The sequence below is a fragment of the Limulus polyphemus genome, unplaced genomic scaffold, assembly GCF_000517525.1.
Source record: "Limulus polyphemus unplaced genomic scaffold, Limulus_polyphemus-2.1.2 Scaffold1478, whole genome shotgun sequence".
Classification (NCBI taxonomy): Eukaryota; Metazoa; Arthropoda; class Merostomata; order Xiphosura; family Limulidae; genus Limulus; species Limulus polyphemus.
This window is the reverse complement of record NW_013667088.1, coordinates 226,740-246,433: the sequence shown is the minus strand read 5'-3', so window position 1 is coordinate 246,433 and position 19,694 is coordinate 226,740. Positions and strand designations below refer to the sequence as shown.

The window sequence follows — 19,694 nt, the reverse complement described above, 5'->3', positions numbered from 1 at the left end:
AACATATATATATATATATAATGTATAATAGTTGAAATGTGACTGTATTTTACAAAATACTAGTCCACTAAAATATAGCCAAGCTAGGTCACTTTGTAAAGACTAAAGGTCAGTTATATATTATTGGATACAGCAACACGAGTGCACATGCGCCGCATCATTGTAACTTCTGTATTGTTAGCCAGGCATGGCCGGAAGGTCAATATTATAAAAATGATAAATATATATAAATGTATAACGTTATGAGATTTAAGCTATTTAAACCAAAACTTTGTGTTTTCGTGTTATAATCTGTAGTCGTTCTAGAATGAAAAAAGCATAATTTATATTTTTCCTAATTTTTTATTGAGGTTACAAAGTCTGTCATATACTAACCTGTACAGAAGTACACTAGTGAAAATAACAAATAAAATATAATTTTTTATAAAAAAAATTTTTTGATTACATGGAGATTATAAAGATTTCACATTTGAAATCATAAAATGTTCTAATGTATAAAAGTATTTTTAATCTTAAAATCAAAATTGCTTTGCATGTTGAATAGCCAACATTCTAAAAGAAAAAGGTTTATGAGAAAATCTTTAATTAAAAAATCTTAATACTTAATTTAAAAACCTGATATTTTGTGTACGAAAATCTTCTAATGTTTACCAATAACCTGCAGAATTTTGTAAAGATGTTTATACATTATAAAAAATCATAGTATAATAACTCTTATGAATACTTTTGTGGTTACAAGCTGGGTGGATTTCACCCAGCCTGTAATGGAAGGGTTAGTTTAGAATATGGTAATGGATTTGCAGTGTTTGAAATCATTATTTTGTTTTCCCTGTCAAAAGAAGTGTAAAATTGCTTATTAACTATGAGATTCAGCCAGCAGTAAAGAAATTTATGTCGCAGTTTTGTTTCAAAACTGCTCAAACACACCTTACTTTCAGTAGAAGTTCTACATAATTTTGTATTTATCAATAAAATAACTTCAATAATTAAATATTTACTATATTTATAAAATTTTTGAATATTAGGCTTAAACTAACTTGGATGTATGTGATTGAAGTTTCAAATGTAATTCAGTGTGTAACGTGTCTTAAATGTAGTAATTTATTACAATATATATATAAATATATATTATATACTACCTTTACAAAGATTCCAGTGTAGTCAATTTTTCAAGCTACATATTACTATTAACAGGGTGCATATGAATCCTTGAAAGTTCTTGAAAAGGGGCCTTTTTTTTGCAAAAGTACTTGAAAACATTATAATACTGGAATATATCAATATATATGTTGTGGAGTTGAGCATAATAGTCTTTCTTTTCTTTTTAGTCTACATTCATATGATAAACAAATATATATATGAATTTTACAAAATTTCAATGGAATCTAGTTGATTTTGATGTTGATTTTAGCTTCCAAAAAGTGCTTGAAAAACATTCTGAGAGTGCTTAAAAAAGTCCTTTAAAATGCTTGAAATTGATCTCAGCATTTTAGTATGAAACATGTATTAAATTTTACATTTTTTAGAAGTATTGGAGACTTTAAAACATGGCACAAGTAGTGCTTTTAACAGACTTGTGACATTTGAATAATCTTGAAATTGACAAAAACTATATTAATTAAAAAACAGCATAGTATTCTCATAAAATAATTTAAATAATCTAATTGTAACAAATGAGCTATTATTATTATTATTCATTTATTTTGAAAGAAACCTCTGAAACAAAGTTGAAAATACATTTTGTTATTTTTCATTTTTGTTAGTCTAAGTGAATAATAGTATGATTGTTTCTATCTGTGATTGTTAAATTGTTCTATATAGTAAAGTTTTAATATTAAGATGCCTAACACTAGTTAGGTTTGTTTTAATAAATGTCTGAAATAAAATTATTTCATTAAAACATGTTGATTAGCATTTTCACCTGGAGATTTACCAATTATAACTTATTCTGATACAGTACCTTACCTTTTCTTATATAAAAGCTTTTTTTGATTTGTGTTGCTCTCTGTATGTACAATTTTTACTCACTACTAAATTCAGTGGTATTGCTGTACTGTAACATGCAACAACCCTCCACCAATAGAAGTGTGACACATCCTCCTAGCACAGCTAACTCCTTCTATACTGAAGTGTACAGTCATCACTGCTTGATTTAGCACTCCCTTGTGCAGACGTGTAAAGTTTTACTTCTTCTTCCAGTGATTGATACTTCACTTTTTGACAACATATTTTCTGTTGTTTTTACATAGTTTGTGGAAAGTTTTTGATTATTTTTCTTTTCCACATTATGAACTCACGAGTTCCTGTAACTGCTACTTCATCTGATATGGATCCACAAGATTTTGATCCTGCTAGACATATTACTACTCTGACATTGGGCTCTGCTTTTTATGATGAGGAAGTGTTGGCCTTAGTACATCAGGAGTTGGAGTCTTACATGCAGCATGGTATGTCTCCTGACTTAGGGACTGATATTCCTTTCCCTGGGGAACCTGTTCAAGAGGACGATGATTTTTATTCCCCCTGCTTTTGCTGTTGCTATTGATCTACTTCATCTTCCTGGATATAGTGTTCAGGTTTGTTACCTTTTGCCACTTTCTCCTATGTGTTTTGATCCTTCCCTTCCTTGCTCCATTCAGATCTGGCTACTGATTATTTTGTTCCCCCCCCCCCTTTCCTCAGTTATTCATGTCCATGCTGATCACGTTCATGCTAATGCCAGTAAGCCTTCCTCCTTGTTTGGTGAACAAACATGCTTTGGGCTACCATAGATCTAAGTTTCCTTTTCTTAACTCTCAGACTCTGGAGAAACTTATTCAGGCTTGGGGATCCGATCCTTCCTCTCCCTTTGCCTTTTTCCAAACCAATTCTCATGTCTTTGTCTTACCCTTACTACTCTCCTTCATTATCTCTTGTCTATCCACCTACTCCCTGAGGCTATTCATCGTCGCCCTAAGGGGTTTTTGGTGGATACACGTTCTCTAATATTTTCTACATTAACGCATTTGTCCTCTTTGACTTTGTCACCATATGTGATTGCTTTGTTGTTAGGACATCTTATGCAAGGCTACACTCCTTTCTCAAGTGCATTTGCTAGCTTCACATCTAAGAAACCTTTTTCTGGATCCTTTTCTTTGCCATTCTGCTTTTGAGGGTGTCCCTGATTTGTTAGAATCTCATGTTAAAGCTGCATGTCAACTCCCCTCCATTTTTTCTTTGGTTTCTTGGCTTTTGCAGTCCTCCTCTTCTCCTATTCCTTTCCTCTCCTTTTCCCACCTTCCCATGTTTCTGCTCCTGTTCGTTAATACTCTTACGATCTCCTTCAGTGACATCAGAATCGTCAGTGACTATTCCTTAGGTTCAAGTATGGTAGGAACATGGTTGGCCCAGTTTGCTCATCTTTACAGACTCAAATGGTCTTTTGTTCAAGGTCTATGGATGACCAAGGTTGACATCTCGAATGCTTACTGTCACATTCATGACCTAGGACTGTGGTTTCATCATTACATAGATGACTGGCTTCTTTTAGCTTCATCTCATTAAGCCTTCCATGACCATACCCTTCTCCTTCTTCAGGAGTCAGCACGATTGGGCTGGCTGGTCAAACTGGAGAAGTCACATCTCACACCCATTCACACCTTATTGATTTGGGTGTGTTTTTCAATTTCTGCCTCAGCAGGGCCCAACTTTCTTGTCTTCATTTGTGGGACCTAGAGCACTTGGTTTCCAAATCCATAACCTCTCCTTCTCTCATTGCACAAAAGGTTCACTCTCTTTTGGGGACTTTGGTTTTCATGGAGTCCCTTATTCCTTGGGGTCATGCAGATATATGTCAGTCAATCTTGCTCAGGATCCCTTAGACTCTACCATTCACCTTCCTCTTTCCCTATATGTTGTCTTTGCTTGGTGGCTTGACAAAGCCAACACCTCAGAAGGTGTTCCTTCTTATCTTTCTTGTCCAGACTTATATCTATTTACAGATGTGTTCCTGATAGAGATTTGGGACATAATTTGACTCACAACAGATTGCAGGCCAGTGGTTTGATGTTTATTCAACTCCTTGTATCAATCTTTTGGAGCTGCTGATGGTACATCAAGCTTTGGATAATTTCTTTTTGATGGTCTGTGGGTGTATCATCATGATCCATTCTGACAGTTCAACTGTTTTCTCTTATATCAGTCACCAAGGGGGCAGCCAGTCTCGTTCTCTCTGTTTTCACACATTAGACCTCCTTTTTTGGGCCCACTCACGACAAGTTTCTCTTAATGCTTGTCATATCCTGGGCACCTTGAACCTAGTCTCCAATCATCTTTCTCAGACTCACAGGATTTTCCCAATGGAGCAGTCTCTTAGGTGTTCAAGTAGGTACCATATTTTCTGGTGTATAAGGCAGTCCCATGTATCAGATGGCCCTGGATATTTTGAGCAAATTAAGTGTATTTCTTTGAGGTTTGGTGTATAGAAAGACCTCTTTTGTCAAGAAAGTCTAGGCTGTTACTTTTGTAAAGAAATTCTTAGAAGTTATTTCTAAACTGTGCTAACCTGCTCTCTGGGGTAATCAATACAACCATAAGTATGGTTTTTTATGCTCTTCAAATGCTACAGACAGCTCAATGTGGCATAACTTAAGTAATAAACAACCTTACAAAGCTTTCATCACTGTTGAACTTCTTTTCTATTACCAAAAAAATACTAAACCTTAAGATATACTGATCTACTATAAAAACATGTATACAAAATTGGAAACTAACTTTTTTGATATAATATTAGCAATATTTTAGTATGACTGATAAGTAACTTCTATTTATGAAAAATCCAGACAAATGATACAATTACAAATATGTTATTATAATGCAGTAGGTGGCACGATGTCAATGCACTTACTCAACAAAAGTAAAAGAAACAACATAGTTTTGATTAAATATGCTGTTAACCTGAGAATTCTTACTGGAACTCTGTCTTTGAACCTATGTATAAGACAAGGGTTAAAATCAGGCATTGTTTTAAGAGTAAAGGTATCTTATACACTGGCAAATATAGTATGCTTCAAGCTAGGCTCTATCCTTCTGGATGATTTTGCCATTCACCTAAATGCCAAACTTCCCCTGTTCAGCAACATACAGTTCTGGCTGTGGACATGTTCAGTCAAGACTGGTTCAACCCTTATATGTATGCCAAACTCTCCTATTTGTTTTCTCCCCCAGGTGCTTTCCCTTATTCAAACCACTCCATGTCTGGTCCTTCTCATCAATTTGTATTGGCTGGTTCAACTGTGTTTTCCTCTCTTGAGCCTTCTCCAGTCCTCTCATTCCCTTCCTCTCTCATGGTCCTTCCTATTTCATCCACATTCCTCTCTCACATATCCAGTAGTATCCACACTTCTTCCTGCATGGGTTTTGTCCAGTTCCTTGCAAGATGCTTCAGAATCTCTTCACATGTATTCCTTCTTTCTCATTCCATTCATTCTTCCTCCTACTTGTTTACCAGTGTAAATGGTACTTTGTCCTTACTGGGCTTTTCTTGCCAAAATGTCTGTGGTGTGGGAGGGAAACAGTACATTCACCCCTGTCTCCTTTCCATCCATCACTTGTGTTTATTCTTGTTCTTCATCATGATCATCTTTGTCCCACTTGGGTGTTTTGCTGTTATGTGTCCATCACTGCTCTATTTTTAGTTCCTGCTACCAATTCTTATACTTATTATTTGGTTGGGGATTTTTGTCGACTTTTCTGGATCTATCATCCAATTTTTCACCTTGGTGCTCACTTCTGTCATCTGTTGGAGGAGATCGTGCAGACTGGCATGTGGACTACACCTCTTACTTTTGTCACACATTACGTTCATCATCTGGCCGACTCTTCATCAGGATATTGTTTGCCACTCATTACCATTCTTCATATCCCTTACTAGCTCTGATTGGTTAAGTTCTTTTTCCATATCTCTTACTTTTACAGTGGCCCATTTCTAAAATCTCAAGATCCCGCTGAGTGGCACATGGTGCCTGCCATAGTATACTTAAGTTTAAGTCTTCACCAAGTGGCCATTCAGGTCTGAAATGCTCACTGATGAGATGGGATGTTAGATAAGACCACTGGAGGTTTCCTTATAGTGTATTGCTTTGTTAACGAGGCCTAATCTAGACCGCACTGATTCATGGACTATTGACAGTAAAGCAGTGTCAGGATTGCTGCCCATCCCTCCAGTCCTAGTTGTATAAACCTGGACTAGCGTGCTTTTAAACATAGGGTTTCATGATCATCCATTGCACTCTCTTAAGTTGTTGCATTCCTCTGGACTGCCCAACATGCTTTCACCCACTTTGACTAGTGGAGTATAGGAGTCCTTGCCACTTACCGGTTCCTAGCTGCTGGGGTGGTGGACTATGGAGTCTTCCTCCTGAGTCTGACCATACCACTCAGTAGAGAGTAGGATGGTGGAGTTCTGTTGATGTTGAACCCTTCTTCTATTGTGGAATGGAAGAAAAATTGTTACTGCTGCCTTGTTTTAGACTGGAGGTGATTCATTACATTCAGTTCACCTCTCCAGCTGGCTTTCCCCTATACTATCATTGCCTAAATATCAGTTCGCAGGTTGTCTAGTGTTGGATTGGCCCTGGACCTTCCCCCTACTGCAGACTGGAACAAAAAATTTCTGATGCTGCCTCGTTTTGGACTGAGGTTGAACCATCACATTTGCTTTCCCCTATCCTACCATTGGGCTGGTGTTGGATGTGTGCAGGGTTTGCACACATGAGCACTGCCTAGGATGGTAGAACAGAAGTTACTTTTCCCTTCTGCTTCTTGGCATGGAGTTGGATATGGTTGGGATCCTCCTCCTACTGCAGCACAGATGAAACACACCTAATGCTGCCTAGTTTTGGACTGGAGTTGAGCTGCTATGTATGGTCTTACATACGCTAGCCACTCTACACTATAAAACATGTCCAGTTTTCATATATTATTTCTGGACTTGCTTTTTTTCTGCCCATCTTGGTGACACATATCTTCTATATGGGTGAAGAGTATACCCTGGTACAGAAGGGGTGTGGTTTCCCATAAGCGTGCCCTTAAACTTTCATGATGTAAAGTGTCACAATCCATGGCTTCCCTATGGCACTTTCCAAAGGGGGCTCATCTAGGTAACTTTTTCACCTCCACCACTTCAATGTAGGCTTCTGGCTATTAGGTGAGCGAAGGTATCATATAATAAGTTAACGTTTCCAACACTGAAAATGTATTTATAGTAGATACTTACCACCCATCCTCCCCACTTCCAGTACATCTTTTCATGCCTAATCTAGAAGTGATGAATGTACACTTCAGTACAGAGGGAGTCAGTTGTGTTTGAAGGGTTGCATTCTTGTTAGTAGATGGTTGTTGCATGCTTATTTGCATTATACAGCACAGCAAAACCACATGGAAATACATGAATGTAGATGGGAGCCTGAAGGCTAATGGTGAACAAAAAATTTTTCATATAGATAGCAGCACAAATCAGGGAAAGCTAGTATGTGAGAGGAGATAAGTAGCTGTCAGAAAAAAATTTCAATACTGGAAAATGTTAACTTCCAAAATTCTTATCTGAATTTCCAAGGTTTTTACAGTAATTTGTCAATGTCAGTCATTATTCCAAACTCTGGACCTTGACAACTTCTAAAGTTTTGAAATTGATAATTCTTGTGTATTGAAAATAGGAAAATGGTTAATGAAATGACAACATCTCAATTAAATTAATAGCTTAGTAACAATCTCTGAATTGGAAACTTCTTGATTAAAATAAATTGATAGACTGGTGATAACTACTATGTTAACCTTGAGTTGATAGGCTAATGATAGCTACTAATGAAAAATATGTTTACGTAGTATTTTTACAGTTGTTAACTTGTGCATTAAGAATCAGTTGATGGACTACTGACATCCACTAAATTATTAGTTGAAGCACTAATGACAGTGATAGCTACCACATTATAATGATCAGTTGAATGACTAACAACTGTATTAAGTGTCAATTGATAGGCTACTAACAAATAATTCATTAGTATCGGTTGAAGGATTACTGACACTGTATCAAATGTCAATTGATGGACTACTGACAACTATTTCATTAGAATTAACTGAATCATTACTGACAACTGTATTAAGTGTAAATTGATAGACTACTGAAAACTAATTTATTAGGATCAAGTGAATGACTAATGACACTATTAAGTGTCAGTTGATGGACAACTGATAGCCACTACATCATTAGTTTAAGCATTAGTGACAACGATAGCTACAATATTAGTATGTTCATAACACAGGTTCAGTAATCAAGAAAATATACATCCAATGTTAATTTCTACTCAGACTCACGGATGTGTTAATAAAACTTTGGATGACTAACAACTGTACCAGTTATCAATTAATAGACACTACTGACAAATACAATAAGTATCAATTGAAGGACTACATATAACTTTCCAGTAAAATATCCCTTGATAAATTATTGACAACTGCTTAAGAATTGACTCATGGACTAGCAACAGCTTGTGGCTTAAGTGTTAGTGAAGGGCTACTTATAACTACTTACTAAATCACTGAGTATCATTTGGTGTAGTTCAAGTAGAAATGGATTTTTTATTTAGAAAGCTGATCTATCACTTATGTACTTTGTGCTTTCATTCCTTAAATTATGGCTTGTGATAGGCCAGTAGAGAAATATTGTCTTCATAATTATTTCAGTGGAACGAAGACTGCAAAACTTTGAAGCTCCGTTTCTGTCTCAGAAAGCTGCAGACTCATCACATTGCATTGTCATTAGAAAAAGGTAACACTGTTTACAAAGTCTTACTTTAATATTTATAGTTCTTTCTCCAGTCTACTATTTTGCTCAAATATTGTGATTATTTTACTAGTTAAAACACATCTTATACTCAAAAAGTAAGTAATGTAAAAACAAATGTAGAAAATAGCTTAAAATATGAGTTGTTAGTTTTATAAAATAATAAGGAAAATAATGATTAAACTAATAGTTAAACTTGGTTATAGGAAAAATATCAGTAATGATATTATCTTGAATGTGAAAAAAATGGGTATAACTAAAAATAATAATGATAATAGTAAAAAAAATAGTTTCTCTGGTGTTCTCCTCGCATTGTCTAGTTTCAGTTCTCACTTACAATCATCACTTCAAGTTAAGGTCACGTGAAAAAACCTAAAATTGTGAAGTACTTTTAAACAAGTATATCAATGGTACAGAATTCTTAAAAAGTATATTTCAAGCTAGGGAATTTAGATGAAAAATATAACTGTTATTTTTTCATACTTTAAATCTTGCTCTCAGTTAAGCACACTTGGACATTTAGCTGAAGTATTATGTGAATTTGTGTTTAAAAGTATGAAAAGAGAGCCACATGTATTCTGTTATTCTACCCTGTTATTACCTTCATATCTTGACCTTATGTAAAAATCATTGAAATAGTAATATTAAATTATAATATAAGTGAATTCTGAGAAATGCAATCATCAAAGTGTGTTGATGAAATTTTATAAAGTAGGAGATGTTAATAATTCATGTTCTTTATATCTTCATAAACATATATGTAAATGGCTTACAGTAAGGTCATGTTTTATTTCTAATCACAACTTAGATGATTTTGTTGTGAAATTTCAATTTATTATACATAGTGCATAGTTAGTATTGATCTACAGTATGATCTTTGTTGCAGTTTTAGAGTCCACTGACATTAATCTGAAAATTTAAAATAACTGTTGTCCATCAGTGTGGTTACTTAAATTTTCAAATCTCTCTGAACTGTTTATTATCTATACAACCTTCCTTATTAATTTTCATTGTAATGGTAAAAGATAAAAAAAATTATATCAGTTTGGATAGTCCATTTGTTTCAGTGTTATTCAACCCTATCATTACAGGTAACTAGGGGTCAGAGGATATGTTATCACATTTGCAGACTTACATTCAAACTTTTATTGAACTACTATTTCATGAATGTTTATCAATAAACTTGGTATCAAACTGTAGATTTTAATTCAAGTTTTAGTTAAGTTAATTTTTTAATTTTAAACTAAATATAAAAAAAAATGGTAATATTGATTTTTGTGTGTCAGACTGGTGTGTCATCTTCTGGGTTTGATCAGATTACATTTTATGATGCTCACAATACGACGTCTGTAGTTTCATACAAATTGTAAACACAAATTTCCAATATTAGCAAGGTAGAATATAAAATAAGAACCTCCTACCTTTTCTGTTTGCTGAGATATCATAATATTTATCAAATCCACCATATTGGCTCCACCCACCACTTCATCATTTGAGAAGACTTGTTTATCTATGCCTGCTTTTTTATACCTTTAAGTTTATAACCAATCAAAAGTTCTACATTTCCTCTTCATAATTCTGTTAGTCTTTCTAACTTATTTACAAGAGAAAAGCTCTTATATTCTTGGAGAGTTTGAAGTATTATGATCAATGCTCTTTTTCAAAGAAAAAATTATATTTTTTAGACAGCATAGTCAAGGAGCCTGGTAAATTACAATAGATTTTCGTGGTATCAGTATAGTCACTTATAATTTTTGGGGATTCATATATGCATATATAAAGTATAAAAAATTATTTTATTTTCCACATTAACATGTGAATTTGTACAAGGCTTATGACGAAGGTTAGCAAGAAAGACACACGAGTGCAAAAAGAGCTTCAAAGCATTGTAAGTAGAGAAGATCATCATTTTCCGAATATTTTTTTTTTTATTGTTGAATGTTTTAAGAAAAATAACTGAAATTTAAATATTTATTTGTAAATAATGATAATATATATACACACACACACACACGTGTAATGTATGGTAACTGAAACCTCATTGTACCTTATAAAATATTGGAAACTACGAATTTATTGGTTACAGTGTAAGCATGGTAATATTGGAAACGGGATTTTTATAAGCACTTTCACACCTATATTACCACTAAATTCTGACCTCCCAAGTTTATCAGATTGGATACAACTTAGTACAGAGGCATATCATAAATATTTACACTCCCACTTAATAGTTATATGTGCCTAAAATGTTCTTAATTGCTATTTTTTGTTCAGGTTAATGTACAAACTGTCCCAACACAAATGTATGACAAATAAAACAAAAAAACTTCCTTTTGAACTTTTTTTTTTCAACTTTAGTGTTTTTAATGACACAAAATAAATTATTTCCATGTAAGCTGTACTTACTGTTTCAAGTATATGGTAATACAGCTATGAATAATTTTAGATGTGTTTGTCCAATGATTTAGGTAGTACTTTTAGTTGCACCTGTGAAACTGGTTACAACATGAAGCTATATGTAAGTAAACATTGTTTTTAACTTTGTTTTAACTATTTCGATGTTTGTCTCCAACAAGGTTGTTAATATGAAGCAATAGAAATCATCCTTTTGTACACTTTATGTTCATCAAAGCTGAATATGATTTGATAGTTGTAAAGGTATGTTGTGTTTGTTTATCTTATGGAATATAAAATCATTCTTGCTTTCAGTTACTGGGAACCAAGTTATGATGAAGATATTCTTAGTAACAAGATAGCCCTAAATTTGCTATATGTCCAAGCAGTGAGTGATGTGGAACAAGGCTGGGTGATAACTAATAAACAAACAAAGCGACAACTAGCTACTCTACAGTCAAAGGGATCCAAACAGGAGGTAAAATATTTAAATTATGGTAGAGGTATAGTTATTACCATAATGTCTTCTGTTATATCTAAAATGAGGGTATTCAATTTTAGAGATATACCAGTCTTGCATACTAATATTTGAGGTTCTCATTCATAAAGAAAAATAACTTGTAGTCAGACTATTGTTGTCATAGTATATTTGCCATTGCAATATTCCTGAAAAGTTGTATAACTAGTTTAAATTATTGTATAATAATAATGATTGATAAACAGTTATTTTCTCAGTCTTTTGAGAAATGTTACACGCTTTGTAAAGTTAGGGGTCGTGTTTTTATTTTATTGCACTAGAGGTGCTTAAATGAATCACTGGTTTTGGGTACATTTTGTTTCAAAATAATACTGTAGTAACACTACACATTTTATTTCATAATTACCTGAAACTGATACAATTGGAACACTACATATTTTATTTCATAATGTCATGAAACTGATATAATAGGAACACTACACATTTTATTTCATGATGACACGAAACTGATATAATAGGAACACTACACATTTTATTTCATGATGAGATGAAACTGATACAGTAGGAACACTACACATTTTATTTCATGATGACATGAAACTGATACAGTAGGAACACTACACATTTTATTTCATGATGACATGAAACTGATATAATAGGAACACTACACATTTTATTTCATGATGATATAAAACTGATACAGTTGGAACACTACACATTTTATTTTATGATGACATGAAACTGATACAGTAGGAACACTACACATTTTGTTTAACATTTACATAAAACTGACATAATAGGAACACTACACATTTTGTTTAACATTTACATGAAACTGATACAATTGGAACACTACACATTTTATTTCCTGATGACATGAAACTGATATAATAGGAACACTACACATTTTATTTCATGATGACATGAAACTGATACAGTAGGAACACTACACATTTTATTTCATGATGACATGAAACTGATACAGTAGAAACACTACACATTTTGTTTAACATTTACATGAAACTGACATAATAGGAACACCAACCATTGTATTTCATAATTACCTGACACTGATACAATTGGAACACTACATATTTTATTTCATGATGACATGAAACTGATATAATAGGAACACTACACATTTTATTTCATGATGACATGAAACTGATATAATAGGAACACTACACATTTTATTTCATGATGACATGAAACTGATACAGTAGGAACACTACACATTTTATTTCATGATGACATGAAACTGATACAGTAGGAACACTACACATTTTATTTCATGATGACATGAAACTGATACTGTAGTAACACTACACATTTTATTTCATGATGACATGAAACTGATACAGTAGGAACACTACACATTTTGTTTAACATTTACATGAAACTGACATAATAGGAACACTACTCATTGTGTTTCATGATTGCTTAAAATTGGTACAATAGAAATACTGTACATTTTGTTTCAAGATTACCTGAAACTGATACAGTAGGAACACTACACATTTTGTGTAACATTTACATGAAACTGACATAATAGGAACACCAACCATTGTATTTCATAATTACCTGAAACTGATGCAATTGGAACACTACATATTTTATTTCATGATGACATGAAACTGATACAGTAGGAACACTACACATGTTATTTCATGATGACATGAAACTGATACAGTAGGAACACTACACATTTTATTTCATGATGACATGAAACTGACATAATAGGAACACTACTCATTGTGTTTCATGATTGCTTAAAATTGGTACAATAGAAATACTGTACATTTTGTTTCAAGATTACCTGAAACTGATATGTTAGTAATATTACACATTTTGTTTAATCATATTTGTTCTGTTACCAGAAACTGCAACTGGTAGGGATACTTTATAAACTTTGTTCAATTATTTGTTCTGCAACTGGTATTAATATTTAACAAATGTTTTCTCTGCTATTTTTGTTCAATCAACAATGCTCACAGTATTGGATGAATACATTTTTCACATAATGTATGGCACTCACAATACCTGTAATTGGTAAAAACAGTACATACTTCATTTCAACTTATTTTACTTATCTATACCTAAACCTGATATATTTTATAATGTTCATTGGTTTCTATTCTCATTTGGCAGTATAAATTCTCTACACATGTAATGTTTAATTATTTGTTTGTTCTATTTGACATTACTTGTAATTAATAGAGATACTTTACACATTTGTTCAACTCCTACTGAACTTTATAAATAACTTGTTACTTGATCAATTTGACAATATCTAAATTTTGTATGTTCATTTGTTGCATTTGGTAGAACCTGAAGTTAAATGTAGAAAGGCCTTTTAAAATTGTCTATAAATAATTTTTTTTCCTATTGATAGTATCTACAACTTGTTCGTACACTCAGACACTATGGATACATTCAGTTTGAACCTTGTGTCTGCAATTATCCTGAGCCCAACACACGAGTAGTCATCAGCATTGGAGGAAAAGAGATCAACTTTAGAATACCCGCATCCAATGTAAGTCTGGTAGTTTCAGCTTCATTGTATTCTATGCTATTGGTAATTTTAATTTGACCTGAAAAAATGTACACAGCAAAACTATCCCGAGTAAAAATTTGAAATTTGAATTTCAAAAATTACGAGTTCAGGTAGTAACTCTCATAATTTCTTTGAAGTGGTAGATTTGGAAGAAAATACATTTAGGATGATGATGGAATGATCTCTTTTTTTATTTTTTTAATGTTTGAAAATATTAGATGTGGTAGAACATGTAGATCAGAACTGCATTTAATATTTGTGCTCTAGAACAAATAGGTCAGAGTGGTTTTAAAATTTTTTTTTATCTAATAGCTGTCGAGATAATAGGTCAGGGTAACGTAATTAATATTGTTTTTAAAAAGAAAGAAGATAGTTGAACAGACAACTTGGTTTGAAGATGATTCAAATGACTTTTCAATAAGATGATGTAAGAACAAATAAGTTTGTGTTTATATTAAACTTATGGCCTTTAAAAAGAAAAACGATTGTAAAATAACTGTTGGGCTGAGATTTTGTTTATTCTCATGAACTTTAAAAACACAGAGTTTGAAAAACAGATACTATCCATAATCTGTGACATTATAAGCATTACACATCACACAAAACTTGAGTTGGACATAAACTGATATTTGGGTCACATGGTTTAAGGTATTGTCTGTCCATCTTGACATCAAAAGGTAGAGTAAGCCATGTAAATTAAGTTTTTATCATACTTTTCTTGTAATTTTTTTTCATAATAGATCACATAGGTTAAATGTATGATATTCAATGTTAGAATTGTTTGGATTGTTAGAATCAAGTGAAAGAAGGAAGTTTTCGCATAACCAGGATCCGATGTTGGAGAATTATAACCTCAGTAAGTAACTAATAATTTTCAAGTACTTAACACTCAAGAAATTGCTAAGTTAAGTAAGCTTTCAAATGTTTTATGATCTGTTATCAATTCCAAATTATTTCCATTTGTATTAGCTATAAAATAACACAGACAAAGTTTTTATTTGTTCGTTATTAAGCAAAAAGCTGCACAGTGGCCTACTTCTGCTCTGTCTACTTCAAGTATCAAAACCTGATTTATAGAGTAATAAGCCCTCAGACTTAATGCTGATGAAGAGCAATATGTAGATTCCTCTTTTTGGTGAATATCTTTTGGAAAATGTGCCAAAATCTGCCCATATGCTATTGTAAATTGATGGAATGATGATTGTATAAGTCCATGTCCTTCCATGAAATTAATCAAGTATATTGACTAATTGGAGCAGCTTATCTAACAGTATTTAATTTGACTTGTCCAAATTATCATCAACTCTGAAGCTTAGAGCTCAGACAATACTAATTGACTCTTGTTTTTATTAAGTGCATAAATAATACAGATGTGTATGTACTTTTGGTGAATTTTTGTTCCTTCATTTGCTGGTTATTTCAAATAAAACAAAAGACCATTGTGGTTAAAGTAAAAAAAAAAAAGTAAATACAATACCTCCATACAAGGAGCTTTAATTGATAATGATAACACACTGAGTTTTTATATCTAACTTCTATGGTCAAAATTGTTCACTATGGAGGAGAGTGAGCACACTATTTCAACTTTTATTGAGATACCAGGAAACACGTTTACTTATAAGTGTGAAAGGTAGGTTTTGATTAACTTTTGATATTGAATATTGCACAGTTGCTTATTTTTGATAGTTCAGTTGCACCATTAGTAATTATTCACAAAATGATACTGAAACATATAAAAATTGCATCTTATTAATAAGTAATCTGTCTAGTTTTTCAGCATATCTATTGATATTGTGTTTTTAATGGTTTATGTCTATTCTAAATGATGAATATTCCAGAAGTTTGATGTTTGTTAATAGTAATGTTTCTATATTACTAATTTTATTGGTTCTTCTGCAATAATAAATGTTTTCAGTTGATTTTCTAGCAAAGAAAATCAATTAGTGACATTAGTAACTTAACAAAGAAATTGCTTAATGTATTATATTTTCCATAAGGTGTTTTTTTTTTATTAAAGAATGCTAACAACCAAGAAGAGAACAGCAGCCCACATCTTCTTGAGCTTTCGTTTGAATACTTGTTAAGCAAAGACAAGCTCCAGTGGATCACAGTTAAAAGTGATCAGGTTTGTTTCATTGTTTTGTTTTTTTAATATTTGACAGCTCTGATTTTATACATCAAAGAAAACATTTCCAGCCACTGTTTACTTGTATTCCATCATACTCAGTAAACTATAACTCTCAAGACATTTTTTATTGGTAAATTGAAAATACATTGTGGAGGAACTTACAAAATGGGGTATTTAACTTGCTGCTATATTCTCTTGGGGTATTACTTTGACACTTTTAAGTCTGATAACTATCTTAACATTTATATTTTTAAGGTGATCTAAAACACCAACAATTTACATTACTTAAAAACAGAATATAAAGCGGTGAACATATTGAAACACTTATAAGCAAGGTCAAAGAAATCATAACTACTCTGTTTAGGCTTCAGGTGGCAGTTTCAATCAGCTAGTGATTTTACAGAACTGAATTGATACACTGAAGTTATATTTAGACATTTTGTGTCTTTGGCTGTGACTTAGAAAAAGAAGTGGGGTAATTCAGCTTCTTTAGGAAGTGTTTGAATTATTTTTGGGTTTTACAAATGCTAAATAAGATAGATGAATGAATTATTTCACCATACTACTTGTATAAACATGTTCATTTTGGATTGTTTGAGATAGAAACAGTAACTCTGTATCTTACTTTGACAAATTTCATCCACATGATGACATAAAATAATTTTTACTTAAATAATATAAAATTGTATTCTGATATAACTCACCTACTCACACTGAAATATTATTTCCCTGGCATCTGCTTATGAATATTGCTTGCCACTAGCCTTGAGCTCACTGTAATCTAAATTCATGTGTTTAATGTGAACTGTGTTGGTGCATAATGACATTATCATGCGACAATAGCTCTCCACCAACAGGAGGGTGACACAACCTCCATGTACAGTTGCTCCCTCTATGCACTTGCACATTTGATAACTTCATTATTTTACTCAGCATTGCATTGAACAGATATGTTCAAATTTCTCACGTAAGTTTAATTTGATGAGATATGCATTTATTAATGAAACTTTGATTTTTGTTTTCTTTAGGTTTTGTTTCTAAAGCTTTCACCCCCCAGTGGCACAATGGTATGTTTGCAGACTTACAATGCTAAACACCGGGTTTTGATACTCAGGGTGGGCAGATCACAGATAGCCCATTATATAGCTTTGTGCTTAACTACAAACAAACAAACAAATCAATAGCTTTAATTTTTATCATGAATTCTCAAGTGACAGTGACTTCTATTTAGTCCTGTGTGAGTGATGATGTTACACACACAGGCTTTATTTCTGCATTTCTTTATTGCTGCAGCCTTTGTTCAACATGTTGTGAATTACCACATGCTTCTAACCCTTCAGCCAATGTTCTTTCTCCTTGGTTGTGAATAGCCTATGGACCTTGCGTATCCAATGGTTTCTTTCCGGGTTCCATTGTCCTCAGTTGTGAACCTCCTCTCTCTTCTACTCAAGGAATTGTCATGGTGGCAGGACTGTGCCAATACTGTTTTTGACATTCTTTTTCCACCCCCAAATCCGGTTTTCCATCTCATCACTGATGCTTCCCTTTCAGGTTGAGGCACATCTTTGGACAACAACATGACTTCTGGCATTCACTCCACATCAGTGTGTTCGAACTTGTTGCTGTTCATTGGGCATGTTCTCATTTCCTGCCTCAAATGGTGGATCAATCGGGCATGATCCACTGACATTCTCATAATCATTTCTTACATCAACTGTCAAGGGGGCACTCTCTTCAGGACCCTTTGCTTTCAAGCATTGGACCTACTCTTCTGGAATCATTCGTGTTTGGTTTGTTATTTTGCTTGTCATGTTCTATCCTTGGTGTGATCACTTCATTCTCTGGTCTTTTGTGGGGTTTGTTCTTGGTTAGGCATGCCCTTCATAGATGCGTTTTCCACCTCTCTTATCTCCAAGCTTTCCTTCTTCTGGTCCCTGTTCCTAATCCTTGGGCTCTGGCTGGTGATGCTTTCAGCCAGGATTGGTCTCACCTTTTTCTATATGCCTATTTTCCTCTTCACCTCCTCCATCAGGTTCTCACCTCCATACACCACACTCCTTCTCATGTCCTACTTTGGCCAACTCTGCCTTGGTTTCCTCTGCTTCTTCGCTTGGTGTTCAGACCTCCATTTCTATATCCAATATCCCCTCACTCTTTCTTCAACCTCACATCTTCATGTGTAGGATTTGTCCAGTCTATTACCCATTAGATCACATTATCCAATTGTTTAGCCTTCTTCTTCTCATATTCCTATCACCCTTCTACTCTCTCTGTCTGTCAAAGGACATGGTGGGTCTTTCCTCATTGGTCCATCCATCACTTCTTTCTTCCTAGTCATCCTCCTGTGAATCACTTTTCTGCCCATTTTCATTGGATGTTTGATCATGGTTTGTCAGTCTCCACCATTGCTGGTTATCAGGCAGTGTTGTCCACTACATTTTGCCTTTCCTGGTATCACAGAGCATTTTCTTTCCCTGTCCTCTCCACTCTATTCTGCTCATTTCTTCTTCCCCAATCTCCTCTCCCAACTCCCTTGCTTGACTGTGTCCATAATGTGGTTTTGCATGCCTCGTTCGAGCCATTGGCTTTTTGCTCTTTGTACAACCTTTCTCTCAAGACTTCTTTCCTCCTCCTTCTCACATGTGGCTGATGTCATTCAGAGGTCTATGCTATTGATGCTTCTAGTACTTTCTTCCATCATACATATTTACTCCTTTATCTGGACTAGTTTTCCCTTCCTTAGACTTTTGAGGATATCCACACTTTCCCTCCTATTTTCCTTCCTTCTATCTCTCACCTTTGTGATTGTTCAAACTTGGATCAGCTCCTGTGTTTTGTTTGGACTGTTTTTTTTTTTTCTTATCACTGACATCTCCCTTTGAGGCTCCCCACTTTCATCTGTTCCTTCTCTGAGATGCCTCTTCTTCCAGGGACCTCTCTCCTTCTACCTTTACTGGATGGATCTGTCAGCTTCCCCAGTTAGTATATTCTTCCCTGGGTGTGGATGCTCTCAAGTTATTTCTCATTTTGCCTATCCAACATGCAAAGTAATTTTCATTTTAAGATTCAAAATACTTTTTGCATCAGAAAATTTTCAAATTTCACATGCAAAATCTTTATAATGTCCAGATAGTTATCAAACATTTCTTCAGAATAAACTTTATATCTTATCTGTTAGTTTCAGTAACAATTCTCTGTACGGGTTTGGTCAATTTGACCAATATTGTAACCACATAAAAAAATTAGGAAATAAATATAAATTGTGCCATTTTCATTCTATAATGGCTACAGATTATAACACGAAAACATAATTGTTTAG

General features: G+C 33.6%; 1 protein-coding gene across 1 annotated transcript in view; it reads left to right on the top strand.

The window, feature by feature from the left end:
- Positions 1-19,694, top strand: part of LOC106463772 (sorting nexin-17-like) — a 51,836-nt gene that overhangs the window by 25,352 nt on the left and 6,790 nt on the right. The window contains exons 6-10 of the mRNA XM_013923840.2: positions 8,722-8,806; positions 11,531-11,693; positions 14,086-14,226; positions 15,041-15,103; positions 16,265-16,372. Coding sequence (XP_013779294.1) covers positions 8,722-8,806; positions 11,531-11,693; positions 14,086-14,226; positions 15,041-15,103; positions 16,265-16,372 — 560 coding nt within the window. The remainder of the gene's footprint in view (positions 1-8,721; positions 8,807-11,530; positions 11,694-14,085; positions 14,227-15,040; positions 15,104-16,264; positions 16,373-19,694) is intronic.